At 29.4% G+C, this 22,695-nt stretch overlaps 1 protein-coding gene and 1 pseudogene across 2 annotated transcripts; one reads left to right on the top strand and one right to left on the bottom strand.

Annotated features, from left to right (window-relative positions):
- Nucleotides 1–3,317: 3,317 nt before the first annotated feature.
- LOC112680695 lies at nt 3,318–3,900 on the top strand (annotated as a pseudogene).
- Nucleotides 3,901–7,594: 3,694 nt separating this feature from the next.
- Nucleotides 7,595–16,377, bottom strand: LOC112680675 (guanine nucleotide exchange factor subunit Rich). 2 transcript variants are annotated; one of them, XM_025550853.1, is made up of 21 exons: nt 16,240–16,377; nt 14,313–14,420; nt 14,089–14,241; nt 13,844–14,021; nt 13,636–13,769; nt 13,469–13,560; nt 13,010–13,406; nt 12,646–12,849; nt 12,205–12,574; nt 11,958–12,145; nt 11,475–11,703; nt 10,944–11,053; nt 10,747–10,878; nt 10,401–10,643; nt 9,869–9,983; nt 9,684–9,808; nt 9,489–9,616; nt 9,003–9,412; nt 8,766–8,931; nt 8,513–8,701; nt 7,595–8,000 (listed from the first exon to the last, which is right to left on the bottom strand). In XM_025550853.1, the coding sequence occupies exons 1-21, from the start codon at nt 16,375–16,377 to the stop codon at nt 7,667–7,669; spliced, it is 4,143 nt and encodes a 1,380-aa protein (XP_025406638.1). In that variant the 3' UTR covers nt 7,595–7,666. The 2 variants fall into 2 exon arrangements, with proteins under 2 accessions (XP_025406638.1, XP_025406639.1); XM_025550854.1 differs by lacking the exon at nt 16,240–16,377 and having other exon boundaries at nt 14,089–14,206; nt 14,313–14,379.
- Nucleotides 16,378–22,695: the final 6,318 nt, after the last annotated feature.

The raw sequence follows: 22,695 nt of genomic DNA, 5'->3' as shown, positions 1-22,695 counted from the left end.
ACAATTAATAAAAAATGTAATCCCTAATCTTACATTTAATGAGTCAGAATTATTTGATAAGTTTACTATTATTAAAAACAATTTACAGAAAAACCAAAATATTAAATCTTTTAACACGTTGAATGAAAAATAGACCTATGTTTTTAAAACAGCAGATATCGATGAAGACTTTCCAAATTTAAAAATCGTTGTGGAATTTTTAATGTGTATTCCAGGTTCTAATGCAAATGTTGAACGAATTTTCTCCGACATGAATAACTTGTGGACTGATGATAAAAGCCGATTTGATGTTAAAACTGTTAAAGCCATGTTAGTCGTAAAACATTTTTTCACTGAGAACTGTTCCGAGTTTCATGATTTTCTATTGGGAAATAAAAAACTTTTAAAAAATATACATTCGTCCGAAAAATATTTGCCGAAGGAGTGAAAAACTGTATTACTAAATACCCAAGCATCAACTTCGAACACCAGTTAAATCATATTAATATTACACTATATTATAGTTTCTATAGTTTATACTTTTAAGTACAAAAAAATATTTATAATTTTCAAAATTGTGATTAAATATCCAAAAAATATTATTTTAGTAAGTTACATTTGTTAACTATCAATTATTATTAAGATTTAAGAATTTAAATATTTAAGCATTTCATCAAAAATAGATGTTTATTCATAATAAAAAAAAACTTATCTTTGTCCCGTATTTTCGTATTTTATATCTGGCCACCCTACATATACGCCATATACTCAAGATTTTTTTCAATATTATGGGTATATTCTCAATCACAATCGATATTATATGATTATATCGATCCATATTTTGTGATATATATATATATGATAGCATGTGTAGCTAAAATTTGAATCAGGGAGGGGCAAAAACATAAAATGATTAGTGTTAAACTCGTAATTCCAATAATCTACAGATAGACCATTGGATAACACATAAAACGTCAAAATGTTTACACGTATAGATATCACTCGGTCCCACCAAATTATTTTTAGAATTATATCTTATTTAATTTTTGATTTTAATGTAAAACTTACACGTTTGGTATAAACAAAAATAATTCAGTTTGTGGCGCAGGGGTGGGCAAGTGCCCCCCTGTCCCCCCTCGCTACGCCCATGTATAATAGGTACTTCATAGTAATAATGGTACGTTTATTCCGTCGAATCTTTAGATTATTTTTACGATATATTTATTGTTATATGATTGGCTGGGCGATAACACACCAGAATGGTGATTGCGGGGCTATAACAAACCAGTTCCCTAAATTTATAACTGGAATAAACACAATATTCTATAGTCGTCATAGCTCATAATCGTTAGATATTCGGATACCAGGAAATGTCGTATCACGTACGGTGAAAGAAGTGGTGTACACAATTAATCACTAATCAGTTTATCCGTTACCAGTTTACCACCAACATGTAAAATTTATAATACGATTGCACTTTGTGCGACCTACTGTTAAACGTTTAACTTAAACGTAAATAAGTAAGTTATAAATTGTAATATTAATTATAATTTACTAGAGTAATATTTGTATTTGAGAAGTTTTATTAAACTCAACATTTTAATAAATTGTCCTATACTATATAACTATATAACTATATAGAAATAGTAGACTTTAAAGTGTTCTTTTTATTAAAATATGACTTCAAATTCTAAACGCGCAGGCGGCACACTTGATAAGTTTTTTATACCACGAGAAAAAAAAACTAAAAGCACTACTAATATTGATATTTCTGGTACTAGTTCATTTTTAGTAACGCCCAATGAAGATAGTTTTGATTTTTCTGTTGATAGTCAAATTCAAGATGTATTGAAAGTATCCAACATTTGGCCGACATTATGGACAAAAGAACAGGTGATAGAGTTTCATGGAAAAAATCCATGGTTAAATAGTAAAAATGGGAAACTAGGATGTAATACTTGTATTCAAGCTAAAAATAGTATTCAGTTTCAAAAATCTTACTCGGATAATAAAGTTCGAATTTCATCTGAGTGGGTAGGCTTTGAAATAGTAGCAGCTGGGAATAAAAGAAAAAATCAATTGGCTTCATTGAGAAATAAAATTAAACAACATTTAGAAAGCAAAGCTCATGTGTTAGCAGAAAACATATTAATGAAAAGCTCAAACAAAGTATGAGATAAGATGTTCGAACGTATATCTGAAACAGAAATGGATTCCACGACTCGACTTTTTTTAACAGTATATTGCTTAGCAAAAAATCACCGTCCCCTTATCCAGTTTGAAGAACTAATATAATTACAACAAAGCAATGGATTAGACTTAGGCTCTTCCTTACATAGTAGAATAACTGCCACTCGAATGGTAAATGTCATTGCAAAGGAGATGCGCAAACGACTTATTTCACGTCTCATACAGTCGAATTCGAAATTTACCATAATGGTGGACGAATCGACAACGCTGAGTACCAAATGCACACTAATTGTGTATATTTTATCATATATCGATGCAGAAGTGTCAATTGTAGCATTTTTAGACTTGATTGAGTTAAATAGACAAGATGCTGAAAGTATTGAGAAAGCTCTTTAGTCAAGTTTAAAATGTAATGGAATATCATCATCGTTTGCATTAAATATGTGAATTTCGTTTGCCAGTGACGGCACAAGTGTGATGGACAGGTAAGAAAGGTGGAGTTGCTACTAAACTGTGTGAGAAAATTCCCAATATATTTAACTGGCATTGTTTATGTCATCGACTCGAACTTTCAGTATACGATGTTATAAAAGATTGTACTTGAGTATCCCGTTTCCAAAGCTTAATGGACAAACTATATGCTTACTATCATTAAAGTCCCAAAAATTCAAGGGGCTTGGACAAATCTTGTGTTGAAGTAGGCATAGAAATGAAAAAAATCGGTCGCGTCTTGAATGTACGTTGGCCTGCAAGCAGTTTTCAAACTATAAAGGCTGTATGGAATAATAATCCTGGAATATATTTACATGTTAGTACAAAAAAAAGAACATGATGCGATATCAAATGGCATACGAAGTAAATTGGAATCCTCTTTTTTTTTAGAAGAACTTGGACTCTTTTACGATGTTCTTTCTGAGCTTGCAATGTTATCTTGCATATTACAGTCCAGAAAAACAACCTTAATGCGTGCCCAATCGGAAATAAATAGAACCATTAGAATTTTAGAAAGTCTGAAAGCTGAACCTGGACAAAAAGAAAAAGAAATTATAGAAGCTATTCGGAAAGAGATTCATAAGGATATCAATATTATAATAAAAAAATCAGGAGGAATCAACAGGCTACAATTTTTGCTGGATCTAGTTGACAGAATGCGGCATCACTTATTTGACGGCTCAAAAGATAGCACAATGCTAGAAGATCTTCAGGTAATAAAAATTGCAAATTATAATAATATTAAATTTAAATTTTACAATTATTTAAACAACATAAATGGCATTTAAATTAAATGTTTTAATTAAATTAAATAATTTAAATTAAGTGTTCGAAACAGCAACTAATGATGCCAGGGGAGAAGATTAAGTTAAAATAGTATCACGGAAATTAGGTTTATCCGAATTTGAAAGTGTAGTTGACTTTCGTTTAAGAAATGCTTCATCAAGTTTCATGAAGGCGTTAACCATACTCCTGACTTCAACAGCTGATTGCGAACGAGGATTTTCAGATATGAACTTGACAATAACTGATTTGAGGACTAGTTTAAACATCGAAAATGTATCAGATTTGATGTTCATCTCTACTAATGGCCCTTCAGTTGCAGATTTCAATCCACGACCTTTTGTGAAGATTTGGTTGAAAGATCACCGTTCAGCAGTTTCAGCTCCACGAGGTAAGAAACGACAAGAATTAAACGATGAAAATAAGTTGCAGAAAATACCAATGTTTTTTCTTGATTTTTTTAATATTTGTAAAGATTGACGAAATAATATACGTAATATAAAGAGGATGTATAAAAAATCTGGTTTAAAATTTTTTCCATATTATTGACACGCTATTTATCGGCTTTACTCCTATAAACCATAAGAAAAATATTTTTATTGTATTAAATGTTTATATTTGATGATACGAGTATAGTATACCAGGGGTGACCAGCGAGAAGTGAGAAGAGATTCGCAAGCCACAAAATATATTAAGAAATATGGAAGAGCCAAAATGTAAAAAAAAAAAGGTCATAGTATGGCCGCGGTTTGGTCACCCCTGTAGTATACTCTTAAAGAAATTAATGGGAACACCTCTGCCCAAGTCCAATTATTATTGCTGGTATGGCAATAATAAATTAGTACCATTTTATTCGCTCATAAACGTGTTTCGAATGTTTAGAAAGGAAACGAAGACACAGAAAAAAACACAAATATCAAAATGTTTTACAATTTTTCATTTTTATTTTTGTCAAATCGATTACAAATATAAAGTAATCTATAGTACCCACTACCTATTAGTTAAATTTTATATTATCTTAGACCTTATCTAACCTAACCAGCACTTTTCACTCGATTACTTCAACTGATTTTGATACAGAGAGAATCACTCCATGAATACTAAAACAATCGAGAACAATCGATTACATCGAACAATCGAGTATTTCGAGTATTTTCTATCGGTTTTTCCCATAATTAATGCTAATCACTAGGCTTAGGGACTTCTAGCATTTGCATACTTTTTTAATTATTGTTAAATATAGCAGAGTGTGAAATAAATTCGTTTTTCAGTATCATGATATCAGATCTAAAATTTGAATGTATATATTTTTGCATATTTGATAAATTTTGCAGGAGAGTGCATATTTTAAAATTGTTATGCTTATTTTGCATATTTTGACAAATTTTTCAAATTTTATTATTTAAAATTAAAAACTATAAGTACAAATAAAATATATACATATTTCAACTGATCGAAAAAAAATGTACAAAGAGGATTTATACTTCCAGTAATATGCTATCTGCAAACTACATACCTCTCATATCTCGTTATAATTTTTGTGTAAATATAAATACACAAATATATACATACATAATACACAAATAGTATAAATACTATAAGTCCGTATAACCCACTGGATATCAACCGGATATCGATAAAGATAGTAGTCGATATAGAATAAAAGATTATTTGTTTAGTGTTCAGCTGTTTTTGTGTATCGCTACCATTCAACGTCGAATCAAACTTAAAACGTCGTATGCATATATTTTGTAACATTGTGTAATGCTGAAAGTACAACAGTCTACGAGTAGCCGACTAAAAATTTGTGTTTCAGAGTTTAAAGATACATTTACATCCGATGGACACATTTAATAAAAAAAGAAATCTAAAATAAATAAATATTAATTTTTTTTAAAAAGTTACAATAGACTTGAAATGTGAGTAAAATTTACTTTCACTAAATTCTAATAATTTAAGTATTTTAACAAATATGTCACAGTTATCACAAAGTTAATGTTGAATTTATTATAATGATTATAAAACAAACTTGAAGTGGTATCAACGGCAATCTGCCAAAGGCTGTTGTTTCGTCATTGGCCGAACTGGTTACCAGTAGCACTCACACGGATGTCGAAAAATTCTGTGTTAACGATCGTGACAAATAGTTCAAGCACAGTTAATTGTACTAGATTTCGTAGTTATTTTTTGAATGTAAAAGGATATAATTGTTTTTAAATTTAAAAATACTTGTCAATTTTTTTTTTAATTTCTGCGTTCATGTATAGTTTATTGTTAATAAATATGTTTTTTTAGTACTCATTTATCTGAATAACAGATATCTAATACTCACACAAGTTCCCTTTAAACGTACAGCTCATATAATATTTTTTCATGTAATTGTTAAAAACGTATTACTTAATTTATATACATTTTTTTAATAAAGTATTATTTGGTCAGTAAAATTAGAAATCATTTAATTTTATGATCATCTTTCATACCTTGCTTCTCCTGTTTAAAATTATTTGATATTCATGAAAAAGCATATCAATTATATAAGTAAATAGTAGATACGTGTATATTAAATTATTGATAAAACTGGCAACATTGATTTTACTATTAATCAATGATAGTACCGACAGTAAAAATTAACAATACAATTATTATAAGATTTTTGTTTAATTATATAACTATTATCTAAGTATAATAAATCAATTAAAATAATAATAAAATAAAAATATGATTATATATAAAAAAAATACATACAATACTTTATAAATAAACAATAACATATATTAATTATCAAAACAACATTAGGGTTGCCATGTAAAATAAAAGTATACAGATATCTTCTATATGTAAAAATTAAATAATATTTTTTAAGGATATCTTTAATATGAGAAAAAACATTTTTAACAAATTTTATAAAAATGTAACATGTTTTAATGTATTTTAACAGAAACTAATTAATAATTATTGTATTTTCATATAATGACATAAAAATAGTTATAATTAAAAAATAATGGCAACCCTAAAATACATTGAGCACCTTGTATGACACATACAAATATTTGATTATCAGCTTACTAAAGTACAACATAATTAAAGTAAAAAAAAATGTAACAAGCAAAATTAGTATTTACTAATAACACAGCCTACATGAGCTTTTCAGTTTGTACAAGAGGCATACTTGCTAAAGTTATACATACATTTAATATAAGAATAAGAATATTTTTCTTATAATTATGATTTAAATAAGTCAAATACTATACATAAATACTTAACTAAAGAATAGCTACATACAAATCAATATTCAAAATATTTGCTCATAAGCTTACCAAAATGAAACTTATGATAAGTATTATGCTAAATATTACTTAAATTAATTATTAACTTTTAAATAAGCTAAAATAAATTAGTATGATTATATTTTGAAGATAAAATTAAAGCAATTAATATCTTTATTGTGGCACATAATAATACATATTAAAATAAAATATTAACAAGATGATAATAAGATTAAAATAAATTAATCTAAAAAATATTTCATATCCTACTATTTTAAAAAAAGGATTTATCTTTACTTACGCAAGACATTGGAAAATATGTAAGTATATTTTAATTTTAAACACATTATTTAAATTTTACGACTAGTATTTTATAATAATACCAGAATACTTGAATACAATTTAATTATAATGTTTTTATATATAGTATAATAGAATACTAGTTATTTTGAAATTATTATTGTCCAAATATGAATAATTTAAGAAACTAAAACATACTAATTTATTGAAAACATTTTTTAAATAACAACAGTGGAGAAAAAATATATAATAAATAACAATATATCACAATTGTATTAAAATAATAACATGAAAAAATTAAAAACTATGTATAAAATAATGAATTTGAGGCTTTATTAATTAGTAGGCACTTATTTAAATGATTGTTTTGTTTTAATTGTAATATTTAAATCAGTCACTAATTCATAAATATCAATTTAGAGTTGTATTAGATATATTCAAATTGATTTTGAACCATGACACATAATTATTAAATTAATAGTTGTGTTCATAAAATCTACTAACTGTCAGCCTATAATAAATAATAATAAATAATATAAATTCTTTTTAATAAGTCTTTTAAAATAATTTTTTAAATCTATACCCAGTGAATACAATCTGTAATTATAATATAAACCATTTAAATAGATTACTAAGGATAAGTAAATTATTTTACTTCAAGATAGTGAACAGCTATTGGGTGATTGTAAGCTAACTACAGATGCAGAATCAAAATTTGAATTATTTTCTTGTGATTCATCACAATTAGAATTCAGTGAAATTGAAGTATGACAATCTGTTTGAATATGATCAGGGATTTCTGAGTTAGAGTGACTTCCACCAGTGCCTTCACTTATTGATCGAGATCTAGATGATTGTGTAAGAGCACTCGATAGTGAAGATGAAGATCCTTGTGGTGTGACTGTGGGAGCTGGTTGTTTCAATGTTATAATTCGATTTAACACTCCCAATTGTGCTTGACATGTAGACATGAAAGGCCGATATCCAAAGCTAAAAAAAAAATAAAATATAAATAAATATTGCAATTATTTAATTACTTAAATAATAAAACAATATGATGTCCAGAATTAGAGTTCTCAGAAAAATAACTTAAGCGGTAAGGAGAATGTTATATTACTATTAGATATTTAGTTATATATAATATATATTTTTACATACATTAAAATATAAAAATAGTAAGTTATATCATTGATTTTAGAATATATATATATATTCTAAAATCAATGGTTATATACACAATATAAATAAGTACATTTAAGAGTTGCTTTACAAATAAATTAGTCAAAAACAGTAGAACTTACCATTTTTATATTTTAATGTATGCAAAAATATATCTTAACTTTGTCTTATATAGCTAGGTCATAACATTTTTTTTTAAATACTTTTATGAAAGTATCTTTTTTTTCTAAATTCTGAATTTTATTTTTCATTAAATTCAGATGATACAATACAACATACTCAGATATTTCACAATAATATATAAATATAGGTTTACAATTTACCATTCATTACAACTCCATTGATACAATACAATAAATGCTTGTTTTAATCGTGATACAGATTCATAACTGTGTTCTGGAGACCGGGCAATAGAAACAAGTCTTTGAACAGCCAGTGCATCACGAAGAAATACTGATACAATGAAGCTCCATTCCAAACAACCTGCTTCGATTAGTAGTTGTAACAAATATCTGAAAAATAGATCATCATTAATATATTTATAAAATTAATTTAAATATTATAAGAAATAGAAACCTAAGTTGAACTTCGGTTTTTGAAGAATCAAGTGATAAATGCTCATTGGAAAGGTGCTCCATCATATGAGCATTTGGAATAACATTCCAGTTATCAATATTAGATTGGGTTCTCTCTTCATTCCACAGCAAAGCATCTTCTGATTCACTAATAGTACTAGCTTCATCTTATAACAAATCCATGTGTTAAAACATAATAACATAAATGATAAAATTTAGTTATAATTTATTTACTAACCAATGCCTGTGAGGAAACCATCTTGTGGATATTGTGATGAAACTTGAGGAATATCTTGACAACTCATGTAACCACTATCACCTACAGCACTTCCTCCATCTATCCACTTAGGTTTATCTAGATTAAATAATCCACCAGATGGTGGCGGAGAACGTTTCTGGATAGGAGTTAATGGTCTAGTAGTAGAAAAGTCGGAATAAAGACTTCGTAGGGCCACAATGTAGTTATCAATACGAGCTGCTCCGTTGCGTTCTTTGGCTAACCATTCAACTAAATGAAAATCTAACCGGGCAGCAAAATACCCCAATGTTCTTAACTTGTAATTAAATAATAATTTAGCAGCATGCTTTTGAAGAATGGTATCGGTAAAAAATTCTTCCATAATAGAATTACAGGTCGCCATATCCTTTCTAAAAATAATTAAAATAAACACAAAATTTATTACCTGAAATATATACTGGGTAAGTTAATAAAAATAATACAAACCCATTTTCGGATTTTCCATTTGAAAGTACAGATCTTTTTCTTTGTGAACTATTATACTCAGTTCTAGCAAAAGTAGAATTCATATCTATTTTAGGTGTAGTACTGATACTAATACTTCGTCCTCTAACCTGCAAACAATTTTATTTACTTATTAATTATTAATGTATAAACAATTTTACTTGTTTCATAAATTACTTGAATGTTTCCCATTAAAAACGATAAATCTTCTTCATTTGGATTTACTGTACTTCCTTGTCCTATCATACTATATTTTGCAGGAAAAATACATGAAGTTCGAGGAGAATCTGCATCATTTGGATCTACAAAATATTAAAATAGTTTAATTTGTAGACTGAATATATTTCACATAATATTCTTACCAATCGCTTTTAAAAATCTGACAAGGTCTTTAGATAAATCCCATTGGCAACTATCTAGGGCTGAATCTAATAATAAAGTAGCATATTTGTAACTTACAGAAGATGATTCTAAGTTCTTGAAAAAAAAACCATCAAAAGCCATCAAAAAATTAGAAAATTAAATTAGCAACAAATTAAAATTAATAAATTTAGAGTAAAATAATATACAGGATTGAACACAATATAAAGATCAGTGGTTATCAGTCAGTGTGCTTGAGTCAAATGAGATTACATTTTAAAATTGAGTAAGATCAAAAACATTAAATTAAAGTTAAGTATATAACCACTGATACACAAGATACCAGTGATAAGTAAATAATTTTAATATATGTATTTAGGAAAGAGAAATAAACTGTAAAAATATTTTTTTTTAAAAAGCCCACAAGTAATGTATTTCTCACCCGCATTTTATTGTACTTATAACATAAAAAAAAATAAAAAAAGGTTGCCTATCATTGTCAATATATTTTTTTATTATAAATAAAATACTAACTTGGAGTATTATAAGATATGAAGCAGCAGTATTTAAATTTTGTCTTTTCAGGCATTCTTGAAATAAATCTTTAGGTTTACCAGCAGCAGAAAATAAATATGGCCACAAAGCAATTTCAGTTTTACGAGCACATTGAACTACAGTTTCTAAATATAGATTGGGAAATTCTTGTATAAATTCTATAACGCTAGGTAATTGAGCATCTGGTATTGGTTCTTTACTAGTGGCTTCTTCTTCCAAAACCTTAAAAAAATATAAAAATATAATTACTTAATTTGAATTTTTTGAAGAATTTTTAATAATAAATCTTATTTGGTTAGTGAACTACGAATGAATTATCACATACTTCATGTAACAAAAGTTCCAAAGAATGAGAAAAATACGGCAAATTTGTGCAACATCTAGCAACTTCCCACGCATGAAAACCTAAGTTCCGACGTATCAATTGTCTTAAAATTTGGTGTAAATAAACTTGGCTCTAAAATATGAATTAATGATGACAATTTGATCAATAGATTATATATTTTAATTAATATTATTTACCGTCCTTTCAATTTGACAAAAAGGTAAAGAAAAAACGGTAGAAATATCCGATGTGTAGAGTAATGTATCATTTTCAGTACCTAATAATATAGCATCTTCAAAAAGTATAGCTGAAAATAAATAAATATAAAATTATTAGTTATACTATTTAAATTAATGTAAAAATATTGTTTATTGAGTTCTCACAGAACATTAAATTAAATGTTATTAACTTTTGCACATTTTTTTAGGTTTTAATAACAACATAACAAATTTTCAGAATTAATTTTTATAGTTGGTATTAATAGGCAAACCAATTTAAGTATAGGCTATTGTCAGATTTACAAATAAATTATTAAACACTGCTGAGATCTAAGTCAAAAAATGTTATAATATTCCAAAGTTATTTTTTAGTGGTTATAAATATTTACTAATAGAAAACTCAAACATAAAAATAGTTGCCCACTCAAAACATTTTTTTTAGTTTGTATTTTGGTAATCAACTACAGTTATTATGCTTATTAACAGTTTTAATAAAATGTTGAAACATACCTAATGGATAAATCTTAAGTTGAAATGGCAACATAATTCTTTTGGACATAAAAGTATGTGATTTATCTCCATTTTTTGGAAATAAAGGAAGCCAAACTCTCATTCCATGAGCTCCACAAAATAACCAGAGAGCTTCAGTTAGATGGGGTTTATCACGATGGTATTGACTAGAAACCCAAGCATTTTCAACACAGGATGCCAATAAAATTGGAGATGGAATAACTTGTGACTAAAATAGGATTAAAAATAATAAAATTATACTTTTAAAAAATTCTCATAAAAAAATATGAATATGTTAGTATAAATAATTAACACTTTATTTATTTTATTTTTATACCTAAAATATAAAAACAAATAAAATTATATGGGTCAATTAAATGTTAAAACTTCAATCTGAAATTATTTGAGTGATATTCAGATTCATTTTAGACTTCTTATATACACTATAAATATTAAATATCAAAACTAAAACTAAAACAATACCTGATCATCACAACTTTGTTGATTTACTAACAATAAATTTCCATTAATATTAAGTAAAAAATTATCTCTGAAAATTGAGCCTTTAATTTTTGGTTCAATACGAAGTGTGGTAAGTAAAACAGAAACAACACAAGTGGGATGTATGCATAAAGCTGACATATCAATAGTTTGTACTCTATCCAATATTGCTAAAATTAAATTATAAAATTAATACAAATAAATATTAATGAGTTTAATTTAAAATTACCCATATTGTGGTTAGGAGACAGTTCGATATTGAATAAATTAACTATACCATCAGAACAAAAGACAGCTAAACGGTTGCCCAAACAATCGAGCAATAAAGCTTGTCCAGTTAATTGGTATGAAATCATATTATCATTAGATAATCTTGAATCACCATTATATATTCGTACTTGATGTTCATCTTCAGGCACACTGTAACATCCACATACAACATAGCATCGCCACCATAGAACTCCACCAGTTACTATCATATCTTTTTCTTGAATTTCATTTCCAAATAATTTCCAACGATGTGTTATTAATGAGTAATGTGCAAGACCATAACGACCAGCTATTGCGATGTGTTTACCATCATCATCTATACAAGATGTCTAAAAATATTTTGACAGAAATTAATTAAAATATCAAATAAATATTAAAAAAAATAATCTCTTTAATTTACTCGAATTGGCCAATTAGTTCCCAAATATGGAGAAGGTGCATATACAATTATCCACTGTTTATTGTCAACTAAAGCACTAGTAATAGTTAATTGGTCTTTAGTTTTGTTATTAGATTGAGTCATTTTATAAACTTTGGTAAGACCAGATGTTACATTTAAATAAAGTTTATCTTCACCTTGAAGATATAAATGTGGACGATGGCTCTAAAAAAAAAAAAAACAAAGGAAAATTAAAATAAATTTCAATAATTGGTAGCTATATTAAATAGCAAATTAATAAACCAATTTCTACAATGATTAAAATGGGAAATAATTATACTTATGTTAGTTATTAGCAATAATTAATCTAATATTAAAAAATTACCATTGTTGGGTTGACAGCTAAAGCACTTTTTAAAAATGACATTTGTAATACTGTGTCAACATGTGTATCTTTTGAAGCTCTATTAATCATCCACAGCTGATAGCCTTCAATACACCAATCCATAGACATAATATTGAGTGGATTTCTAGAACTCAAGTCAACATTCACACTGAAGTTCCATGCTAAAGAGCAAACTAATAGAGCTCCAAATGTACTCCATACAGCAAAACCACCATTTTCCCAAGCCATTACTAAAGCACAGCCATCAGGTGTCCACCGAGTACATCGCACAGAACCTAATCCTCCACCTGGCCATACTTGACTGGGTATAACAAGGTTATGAGATAATTGTAAGCCTCCAGTACGTTCATCAAGACCAAATACTACACCCTGGGAACTATAATGAAAAATAAATAAAAATTTCATAAGTTTTTAATCTAATTAATAAGTGTAACTTACTTTCTCAGTCCGTAAGCAATAAGTCTATATTTATGATTCAAACTTGTACATGTGGCAGTATCAATATTAGGAGCCCAAATACCTTGAACTTGCTATTTGATCAAAATAAATATGTTATTAGGTATTATTTTAAAATGGTTAAAATTTTTGTTTCAATTATTTCTTACATTAGGGTCAAATTTTAAAGAAGAGGCTGTAAGCAAAGCTGCACGACCATCATTCAAAATAATTCCAAACCCTCCAACTAATGGTGAATATTCTATGTCAACAATATAAGTATTTTTGGTAGTTAATGGTGCGGCTATTAAATTGAAACATACAAAAATATTCACAATAAATATTAAAACAAATATAATAAAATACGGAATAGTTCACCATTTGAAACATGTAGATCAACAGAAAATGGCGTTCTTCGTAGATCTAAACAGTAGTCTCTATTGATCGAACCATTCCAAAGATATCGTATAACATGTCCTTTACAAGTAGATACCATTAATTCATCACGAATACAAGCTATACAACCTACTCCACCATCAACACAAGCTATTTGATTCTATACAAATTAAAAAAAAAAAAAATCAATGTAAAATTAACAATACATGTTTAAAATATTATATTACTTGTTTAATATGTAATGCTGGTATAGTCTCCTTCACAAATAGCTCATCATTTTCTCTTTTCAAACTAGAAATATGTGAATCTTCTAAGTGATATAAACTTCCAGGATCACCAATAATACTTAAATTGTAAAATATTAAATAACCTTTTGTAGTCTTTAAAAAAAAAAAAATACATAAATCATATTTACTGGTAAATAAATTATTATAAAACAAATAATACTAACCACTACAACCAACATACTAGAATCTGGCCGCCATTCTATACGTAAATTAAAACCAACTTCTTCAAGACTTTGTGTAGATCTTGTGTAAGTAGTAATTTTTACACAAGGCTGTACAATAATAAATTTAATTATTTTTTTAATCAAAAATATAGACAATATTAATATTAAGGTTTAAATTAATAATAATAAACAATTGATTAAGTATTTTCTCTTATAATAAACTAATATCTATTATAATCATAAAAGATAATTAATAATAAATGATTAAAAATAAATTAAGCTTAAAAGATTAAATATGTCATCAGAGGTAGATAGGTAATTTTTTTGTTATAGGGAAATATTTTAATGAGACCACCAAAATGAAAAAAAAAATTGCTTATAAAAAATATATTATATTTACTCATTCTAAATTAATTTAAATAATTTAACTATAAAAAAAAAAAATAATAAATTTCCATGAAAAAATTAATGGTATTGAGGGGGCCACAGAGAAAATTCCTTTTTTCCTATGAGCCTATCCACCCCTGTATGTCATGTTAAAATTTTAAGTAGTCATATTATTTATTATAGTAAAAGGATAAATAGAAGAATATTTTAAAATTAAATGTTAAAACAAAAGTATACTTCATAAATAAAATTAAAAATATAATACAAAGTAAATTGCCAAAGATGAAACTGTAAGAAATAAAAAAAAAAATCCAGAAAAAACACATTTAGTTGTATACTGACAAGTTTCCGATTAACCTATAAATGATTTATAGTATAATCTTAAAATGTATAGATAATACCAAATAATATTGCTTTTAAGGATATTTTTTATCATCTAGAGTCTGAGTAAGATAGAATACTTTTAATTTTGATGAATAAATAATATCTTTTTGATTTATACTTATTAATCTTATACAGTTGCGTACACAAAAAAAAATAAATATTTGGGAGGATTTAGATTGTACATTTTCCTACTAGTATAATCTATAAAACACTTTTACTCTATAAAAACATGCTTAATAATTTTCCTGAATTTCAGTAAGGAGGAGTTGAACTCCAAATCCCCCCCTTGTGTATATGCCTGATAAAAATAAGACAAGGGCTGAACTATATTGATTTTAAAATGTTTGGGATGCAACTGATAATCATACAATTTAAAACAATGACAAGATAAAACCATTCTATTTGTTTTTTTATCAGTAATAGTTCAAATAAATATAACTACCATTATATACTATCTCAGTTTTAATAATAGTACATAATATAGTTAAAGAAATGTATAGGTTATAATGTTCTCATAATTATTTATCTATTGTATACCTAGATAAAAAATAATAAATAATGCAGCGAATTAATTGAATAATAAGCAATTATAATCTTTATTATGCTTAGGATAATAATGAAATATCTAAAAAAAGGAGAAATAGAACAAAACACCTATTTCAAAATATTAAGTATAGTAAGAAAAATATTCTAATGTTAGTAATAATTTTAATTTTAATTGTTTCATATAGACTATATATATACTACATAACTTAATAAATAAGTATTAATAGCAGATATTTCTGATACTTAATCAATAATTATTTAACGACTAGGTGATGACCTATTTTAAAGCCAATATAGTTAAATTAATAATACTTAAATTACAATGGTACAACAGCAGATTTTAATAGAACATCAAACAATAATCCAGAAAGTCAAAAAAATGTTTTGCATTGAGCAATCAGAAAAGTATGATTTCTAATAAAAAAAAATTATTAAATATTAAAGAAATACAATTGGGATATACTTTGGTGGATGATATGGCTATATATTAATCTGACAAGTATAAGAGCATATGCAAAAGTAGAAAACGAACAGCTTGGAGACAAGATTGGTTATTTTAACCGGTCAGTATACGGCATTGATGACATTCAAATGCGGACGTATTTCTTACCTTGCAGAACCAGATCTCCAACCGCTGGTTGGTTAACACGGCAAACAGAATCTTTTCCCTGTTGCAGATCACTTGGAAGAGGGTGTCGGCTGCGTGCACTGGTGCCAAGACTTTCGGCCATCCCACTGGGAAGTACATCGCTTTTGTGCTGGGAAACCGTGGTGTGCACACGTCGTCGTTGTCGGTCCACTCACTCGAAACGACGGTCCATTATGAACGTCTGACTAGTGTTGATATGACATCCTTGACGACACACGTAATACTGCTACGTTGGCGTCACGTCGTCCGCGAGGGATTCACTAACGTCGACAATAACCCGAATTCCCCGTCTGTTATCAAAACCTATGCCCACGGAGTAAATAATGAACAACAATAATAATAATAATGTTGTGTTGTTTAGTTGCTGACAGCACGGAGAGCGTTGAATGATAACGTATCACGAATGTGTGTGGTTCGTGTTAGCCGTGGTTTGTGGTTACTTGGTGCATAGTCACATCGTGATAATCGCATTCGCCCGGCGCGCTATGATCTCAGTTTTTGAAACATCTGGGTGTTGTTGAATAAGAAATTCGCAAGCGCAAATTGCACTACAGCCGAACAGTTGGGTAGATATTGCCTTTGAAACATAATCAAAACGGTGAGCTTTAGCATAGATTTTATTATTGTTGTACACTATTAACCATCGTACTTTATACTGGCATGAAACTCGGCTCCATTTTCACAACAAACATGTATGCATATAATATGCATTTATTTAATGTTGCAATCACGCTTTAAATGCCGTAGAAACATATAAAGATAGCGCGTATTATTATATATTTATAGGAAAACGTTCGATACACTAACTCATCAACGTCCAGATCCTACATGTATTTAAGTTTTATCAATATTATTATTATTTTTCATTATTTGTATATTTAAAACGTTCAAGCTTAATTATATGAGTAGACATGCGTCTATAATTACAAAGATTTTTTCTTTTTACAGTGACTGATTTAATATCCAAGGAAACAAGGAATTTTATATTTATTTCAAAAGGCTACCCATGAAAATACAAAAATATAAATTTCTGGATTTAACACTAATCTACCGATAAGGGAGTAAAAAAAGGTATCTTGAGATCATGATGGATAGCGTACTTTCTGTTGACAGTGTTGGATCTAGGAAATTTGACGCATAGGTTTACTAAAATCAACTACAAATCAAAAATGCAAAAATTTCAAAATTTCAAGCAGGCCATTCTAAAATGGTATTTGACCATATAAAAATATGATCATTACCCAGTTTTTAACTTTTTCATATATTATGAACAGTATATCAACATAAATTAACAGTTACAAATCAACCGTTATCGCGAACGCACGTGCCTCGCGTGTTCTGTTATCGTTGTTCCCGGCCACAGTTTTGCAGCAGGTATATTCTATTCAATCAGGTACTTACATTGCATTATATCTTCATTATACTTCTACCATGTCACTAAAATCTCCTACTAAGCTCAGTTCTGATTCTGATGCTAAAATCGATAAACTTGTAGAAATGGTAACTGGCATAAAAAATTCGCAAAATAAAATCGTTACAACTTTAAATTCATGTCGCGAATCAATCAAAATCCAGGAAAACAAATTTATATCTTTTGAATCCAAAATTGAATTACTAACTACCCAGCTGTCAGAAGCGATTGAAGAAAATAAATTATTAAAACTTAAGGTTGAACAGCTAGAAATTAAACTTTCAGAGGTTGAGCATTCTAAGTACAATGCATCTTCGAGTCCTTCTGTTCAGGAAAATGTTTTTTCTGAAATTATGGACCGACAATCGAGAGTTCGCAATATTATCCTGTTTAATGTTCCTGAATCTTCAAATCCTGCTACTGATCAATTCAATGACTACTCTTTTGTTAAAAATATACTTGATACCATTGGTGTGTCAGTAAACCAAATATCCGTACGTCGCTTGGGTAAAGCATCTAATAAAGTGCGTCCCTTACGTGTTACACTCTCCGATGTTTCATTTGTTTTTGATATTTTAAAAGTAAAACGAAAACTTCTAGATGTAGACAGATTTAGTTCAATTCGCATTTCCTCAGATCAAACCCCACTACAGCGTAATTATTTTGCATCAATTTTATCGGAATTAAAAACAAGGAAAAATGCTGGCGAAAACAATCTCTACATCAAATATGTTAATAGCATGCCAACTATTTCAAAAAACGTCCAAGCAAACATACGTCATTAAAAGATCTATCTACAAATTATCAAAACGTCCGTGGAATTAAAACCAAGCTTAATATTCTTACCCAAAATCTTGCTCTGTCTGATTACGATATTATTATACTAACCGAAACCTGGCTATTAAGTGATATAATCGACGCTGAACTTGGACTTTGCTCTAACTATCAAATTTATCGCTGCGACCGATGTATCACACGAGACATAATAACGAAATTGATAATATTATGTGCAATAATTCAAATTCTAAATTCTTAATTATCGGTGATTATAATCTTCCGAATATTAAATGAGTATCAACATATAACTACTCTACTCCAAATTTATTAAATCTAAGTAATGTAGACTCTAATATATTAGCTGGTTTTTCTTATCTTAATTTGCTACAATACAACTTAGTATATAATCGTTCTGGCTCTTTATTAGATCTTGTGTTCTCTAATGCCGATAATGTAAATGTATCCTCAGTTATATATCCACTTATACCATTAGATCAAATGTATCATCCTGCATTATTAATTAAATCATCAGTTATGTTTATAGAATCTTTAGATTATAAGGAAAAAATATACGATTTTATAAATTGTGATTATTATAACATTATATCTGACTTAGCTTCGTTGGACTGGAATGGCATATTAGATTGCTCGGATGTAAATGTTGCTGTTGAAATATTTTATAAAAATATTCTCAAAATTATCAATTTACGATGTCCAATAAAATATTTATACTTGCCTAAATATCCTTTGTGGTTTAGTACTCGATTAAAGCAATTAATATTTAAAAAAAAAATCGCTCATTTAATTTATAAAAGATCGCCTACCCAAATTAATTACAATTCATTTTCAAATATACGAGCTCTTTGTAAGAAACAAAATAAATATGATTATAACACTTTTATTTTAAACACGCAAAATTCCATCATTACTAATCCAAAATTATTCTGGAAATACATTAAAAGTAAACGCTCAAATTCTACTCTTCCGGCTTCTATGACACTTAATAATTTATGTTACTCTGGTGGTGATGCTATTTCAAATGCATTTGCTCAATACTTCTCTAGTATATATAGCCAACAATCAATTAAAGTAAATATGCCTAATAACTGCAATCTACACTCTATTGACCTTAATTCTTGCATTCTAAATCTGATGTGATGTTTACGAAGAACTTAATAATCTAAACAATAAAACATGTGCTGGTCCAGATAATATTTCAAATATATTTTTTGTTAAATGCAAATTTGTACTATCTGTCCCCTTACTAAAACTATTTAATCTCTCACTATCATCGGGTATTTTTCCTGATAATTGGAAAGTCAGCTATATTTCCCCAATTTTTAAGGGTGGTGACGTTAACCAGGTAACTAACTATCGCCCCATCTCGATAATTTCAATCATTCCTAAAATATTCGAAAGCATCGTTTACAAAAAAATTAATCCATTATTTAAAAACATAATCATAGATGATCAACATGGTTTTGTTTCAAATAAATCTACGGCTACAAACCTCCTAGTATTCCAACACTATGTTCTAGATGCATTTAAATTAGGGCATCAGGTAGATGTTATCTATACAGATTTTTCAAAAGCGTTTGACAAGATAAATCATAAAATACTCTCAATAAAATTATATCACCTAGGTCTTCGTAATCCTTTTCTCTCATGGGTGGTTTCATTTATATCAAACAGGAAACAGTATATTAAGTATAAACATTTCTGCTCAAGTTATTTTACTGTTACGTCAGGTGTCCCTCAAGGGTCTCATTTGGCACCACTTTTATTTAATCTATTCATTAATGATATTAAATTTTCTGAATCTCGTATGTTATTATATGCCGACGACCTAAAACTATTTCGTATCATTAAAAATTCAAATGACTCTGAGTTATTACAAAATGATTTGAATTACCTAGATAATTGGTGTGACTTTAATAATTTATACTTAAATGTCTCTAAATGTAAAGTAATGACCTTCTCTAAAAAACGCACTCCATACTTACATAACTATCACTTTAATAATTCTAAATTCATCCGCGTCTACCAAAATAAAGACCTAGGTGTACTGTTCGACACGTCATTAACATTTAATTCCCACTATATTAGTATCCAGAATAAAGCTTCCTCCTTTCTAGGTTTTATTAATCGTAGTTGCCAGGACTTAAAAAATCCAACTGCATTGAAAGCGTTATATTGCTCACATGTACGATCAGTACTAGATTATAACTCAATAATTTGGTCACCTGCACGTTAGGTCCAAAACAAATACTTGAATCGATTCAAAATCGTTTTTTAAGAATAATATCCTTCAGATGTGAAATTTTCCGCCAGCCTCACTCTTCTTATCAGCCATTGTTAACTTTCTTAAATCTCGAACCACTGGAAATTCGAAGGAAAAAGTTTGATCTCTCCTTTGTTTTTAAATTATTAAATGGACAAATAAACTGCCCAATTTTATTATCTAAATTAGATTTTTCAGTTCCAAGTCGCAACACTAGACAGTCAAGCACTTTTTATGTTCCATTTCAGTTCACGAATTATGGTTTAAATACTCCTATTATTAGATGCATGCAATTAGTTAATAAGTATAATGTTGATATATTTTCATATGTAACTGTAAATACTTTTAATTTGTATCTAAATAGCATAATTTTCTAATTCATAACAAACTGTATTTTACCTATGTTTCTTGTATCTGGGCAACTGCCCGTATAAATAAAAAAAAAAAAAAAAAAAAATAATAAAAAAATATTAACATACGCAATGGTTCGGCGCCATTGCGTGTAACCCTGCTGGCTCGTTGGATGGGCTTCCATTATGATTATTATTTTTTTTTCGTTGCATACCTATATCTTTTTTTTTTTTAATGTTATGTGTATTACATATTAGTTTTCAGGTAAAATAATTAATTCATTATTATCTTTTAGTTTTTAGAATATTTTTTTTTATTATTTATGTTGATCCAATGAGCCAGCAGGGTTACACGCAATGGCGCCGAACCCTATGCTTAGTACAGGCCACGGTCTGACTTCATTTTTAAAATGAGGCCGGGGATCAGAGTGTCCTAAGGCCTATCTACCCGAATCCTCGGCTAAGGGAACAGGCTTGTCCTGCTCCTTCATCGTCTTGCTGGCCTAGTCGGGGCCAATTCGAAGCAGCGGCAAATGCTGGTAGATCGGGTCCGCGGGTTGCGGATAGCGGTATTAAAACACTCCTCTGTGGTAGGGGAGACGAGGGAAATATTAGAATACTCTCGCCCGGACAATTTGCTTGCGCGTCAGCCAGCACGGGACGAGAACTCCGCCTATGCGTGCTGGTGCGTAAAATGTACGGTGTGCTGAGAGCTCTGAGGCGGCCGTACGAGCAAAATGACTCCGAATCCGGTTCGCCGGAGGCTGGTGGCCTGTCGGTGTGACCGTCCCGGCAGGTCGGGCGTCCGGGCGTCTTGTTGCGTCTCATGTGATTCTCGCACTCCTTCGGAGGCCGCGGGTCCGGGGTGGCACGGCTGTCAAAAGTCGCGTCGCACCGGTCCTGTACCCCCTTAGTAGACGTGAGTCGTGATGGCAACAATGCGATTATCCCCTTTAAAAAACGGATGACGGCGGGGTGACTGGCCGCCATCAACGCTTGTCCAACCATTGACGCGTAACACGAATGGTACGTCGGGAGGCGCGGTTAGCCCAGGGCGGCGTGTGTCTTACGCGTCTTCCCGCCGTGCCCAGTCTGCTTCGGTAGATCTGAGGTTGGACTCGACGGGGTTGTGGCGTCGCTAGGTAAACCAGATGAGCACCGGACGCCTGGGGTCTCCCAAGACTTAACGGTACGAAAGTCGGCAGTTCGGCGGGGAACGGCGTCAATCCGCCCGGGTCGTGTGAATCACCGATCCGTATGAAGCGTGTCCTTTGAGGAGAGAGGGGCACGCTTGTCTGAGCCTCGGCTCGATCGCATTGGTTTATGTCCTAAGGCCTATCAGAGTTCTATGGTTTGCACTTTGCAATATTCTGACCTCGCGATTTTTCTCGTGAGGAATGCCGGATGGAGTCTGTTGAATCGGTACGGAACGAAATGGAAACGTTCAAATGTGAATTACTTAAATTAGAACACATAATAAAATATTTTGCGGAACGGTACGGTATGGTGACTGTCGGTTCGTGTCTGAATAGTATGAATCATGCTTAATACTTGTAATTTGAGAGCACAAATTATATTTCTAAGCAAAGTAAAAATGT

The sequence above is a fragment of the Sipha flava genome, unplaced genomic scaffold (genome assembly GCF_003268045.1).
Source record: "Sipha flava isolate LNK unplaced genomic scaffold, YSA_version1 179_pilon_pilon, whole genome shotgun sequence".
Taxonomy (NCBI): domain Eukaryota; kingdom Metazoa; phylum Arthropoda; class Insecta; order Hemiptera; family Aphididae; genus Sipha; species Sipha flava.
The sequence above is the reverse complement of the archived record's forward strand: the minus strand, read 5'-3'. Positions and strand labels throughout refer to the sequence as shown.

Excerpts from the sequence above, each read along its gene's own strand:
- LOC112680675 (XM_025550853.1), bottom strand. The coding sequence starts at position 16,377 with ATGTACTTCCCAGTGGGATGGCCGAAAGTCTTGGCACCAGTGCACGCA. Across the intron at positions 9,413-9,488 it reads AATGGAAAATCCGAAAATGG|AAAGGATATGGCGACCTGTA; the intron begins GTTTGTATTATT and ends AATTATTTTTAG. Across the intron at positions 8,932-9,002 it reads TGGTTTCCTCACAGGCATTG|ATGAAGCTAGTACTATTAGT; the intron begins GTTAGTAAATAA and ends ATTTGTTATAAG.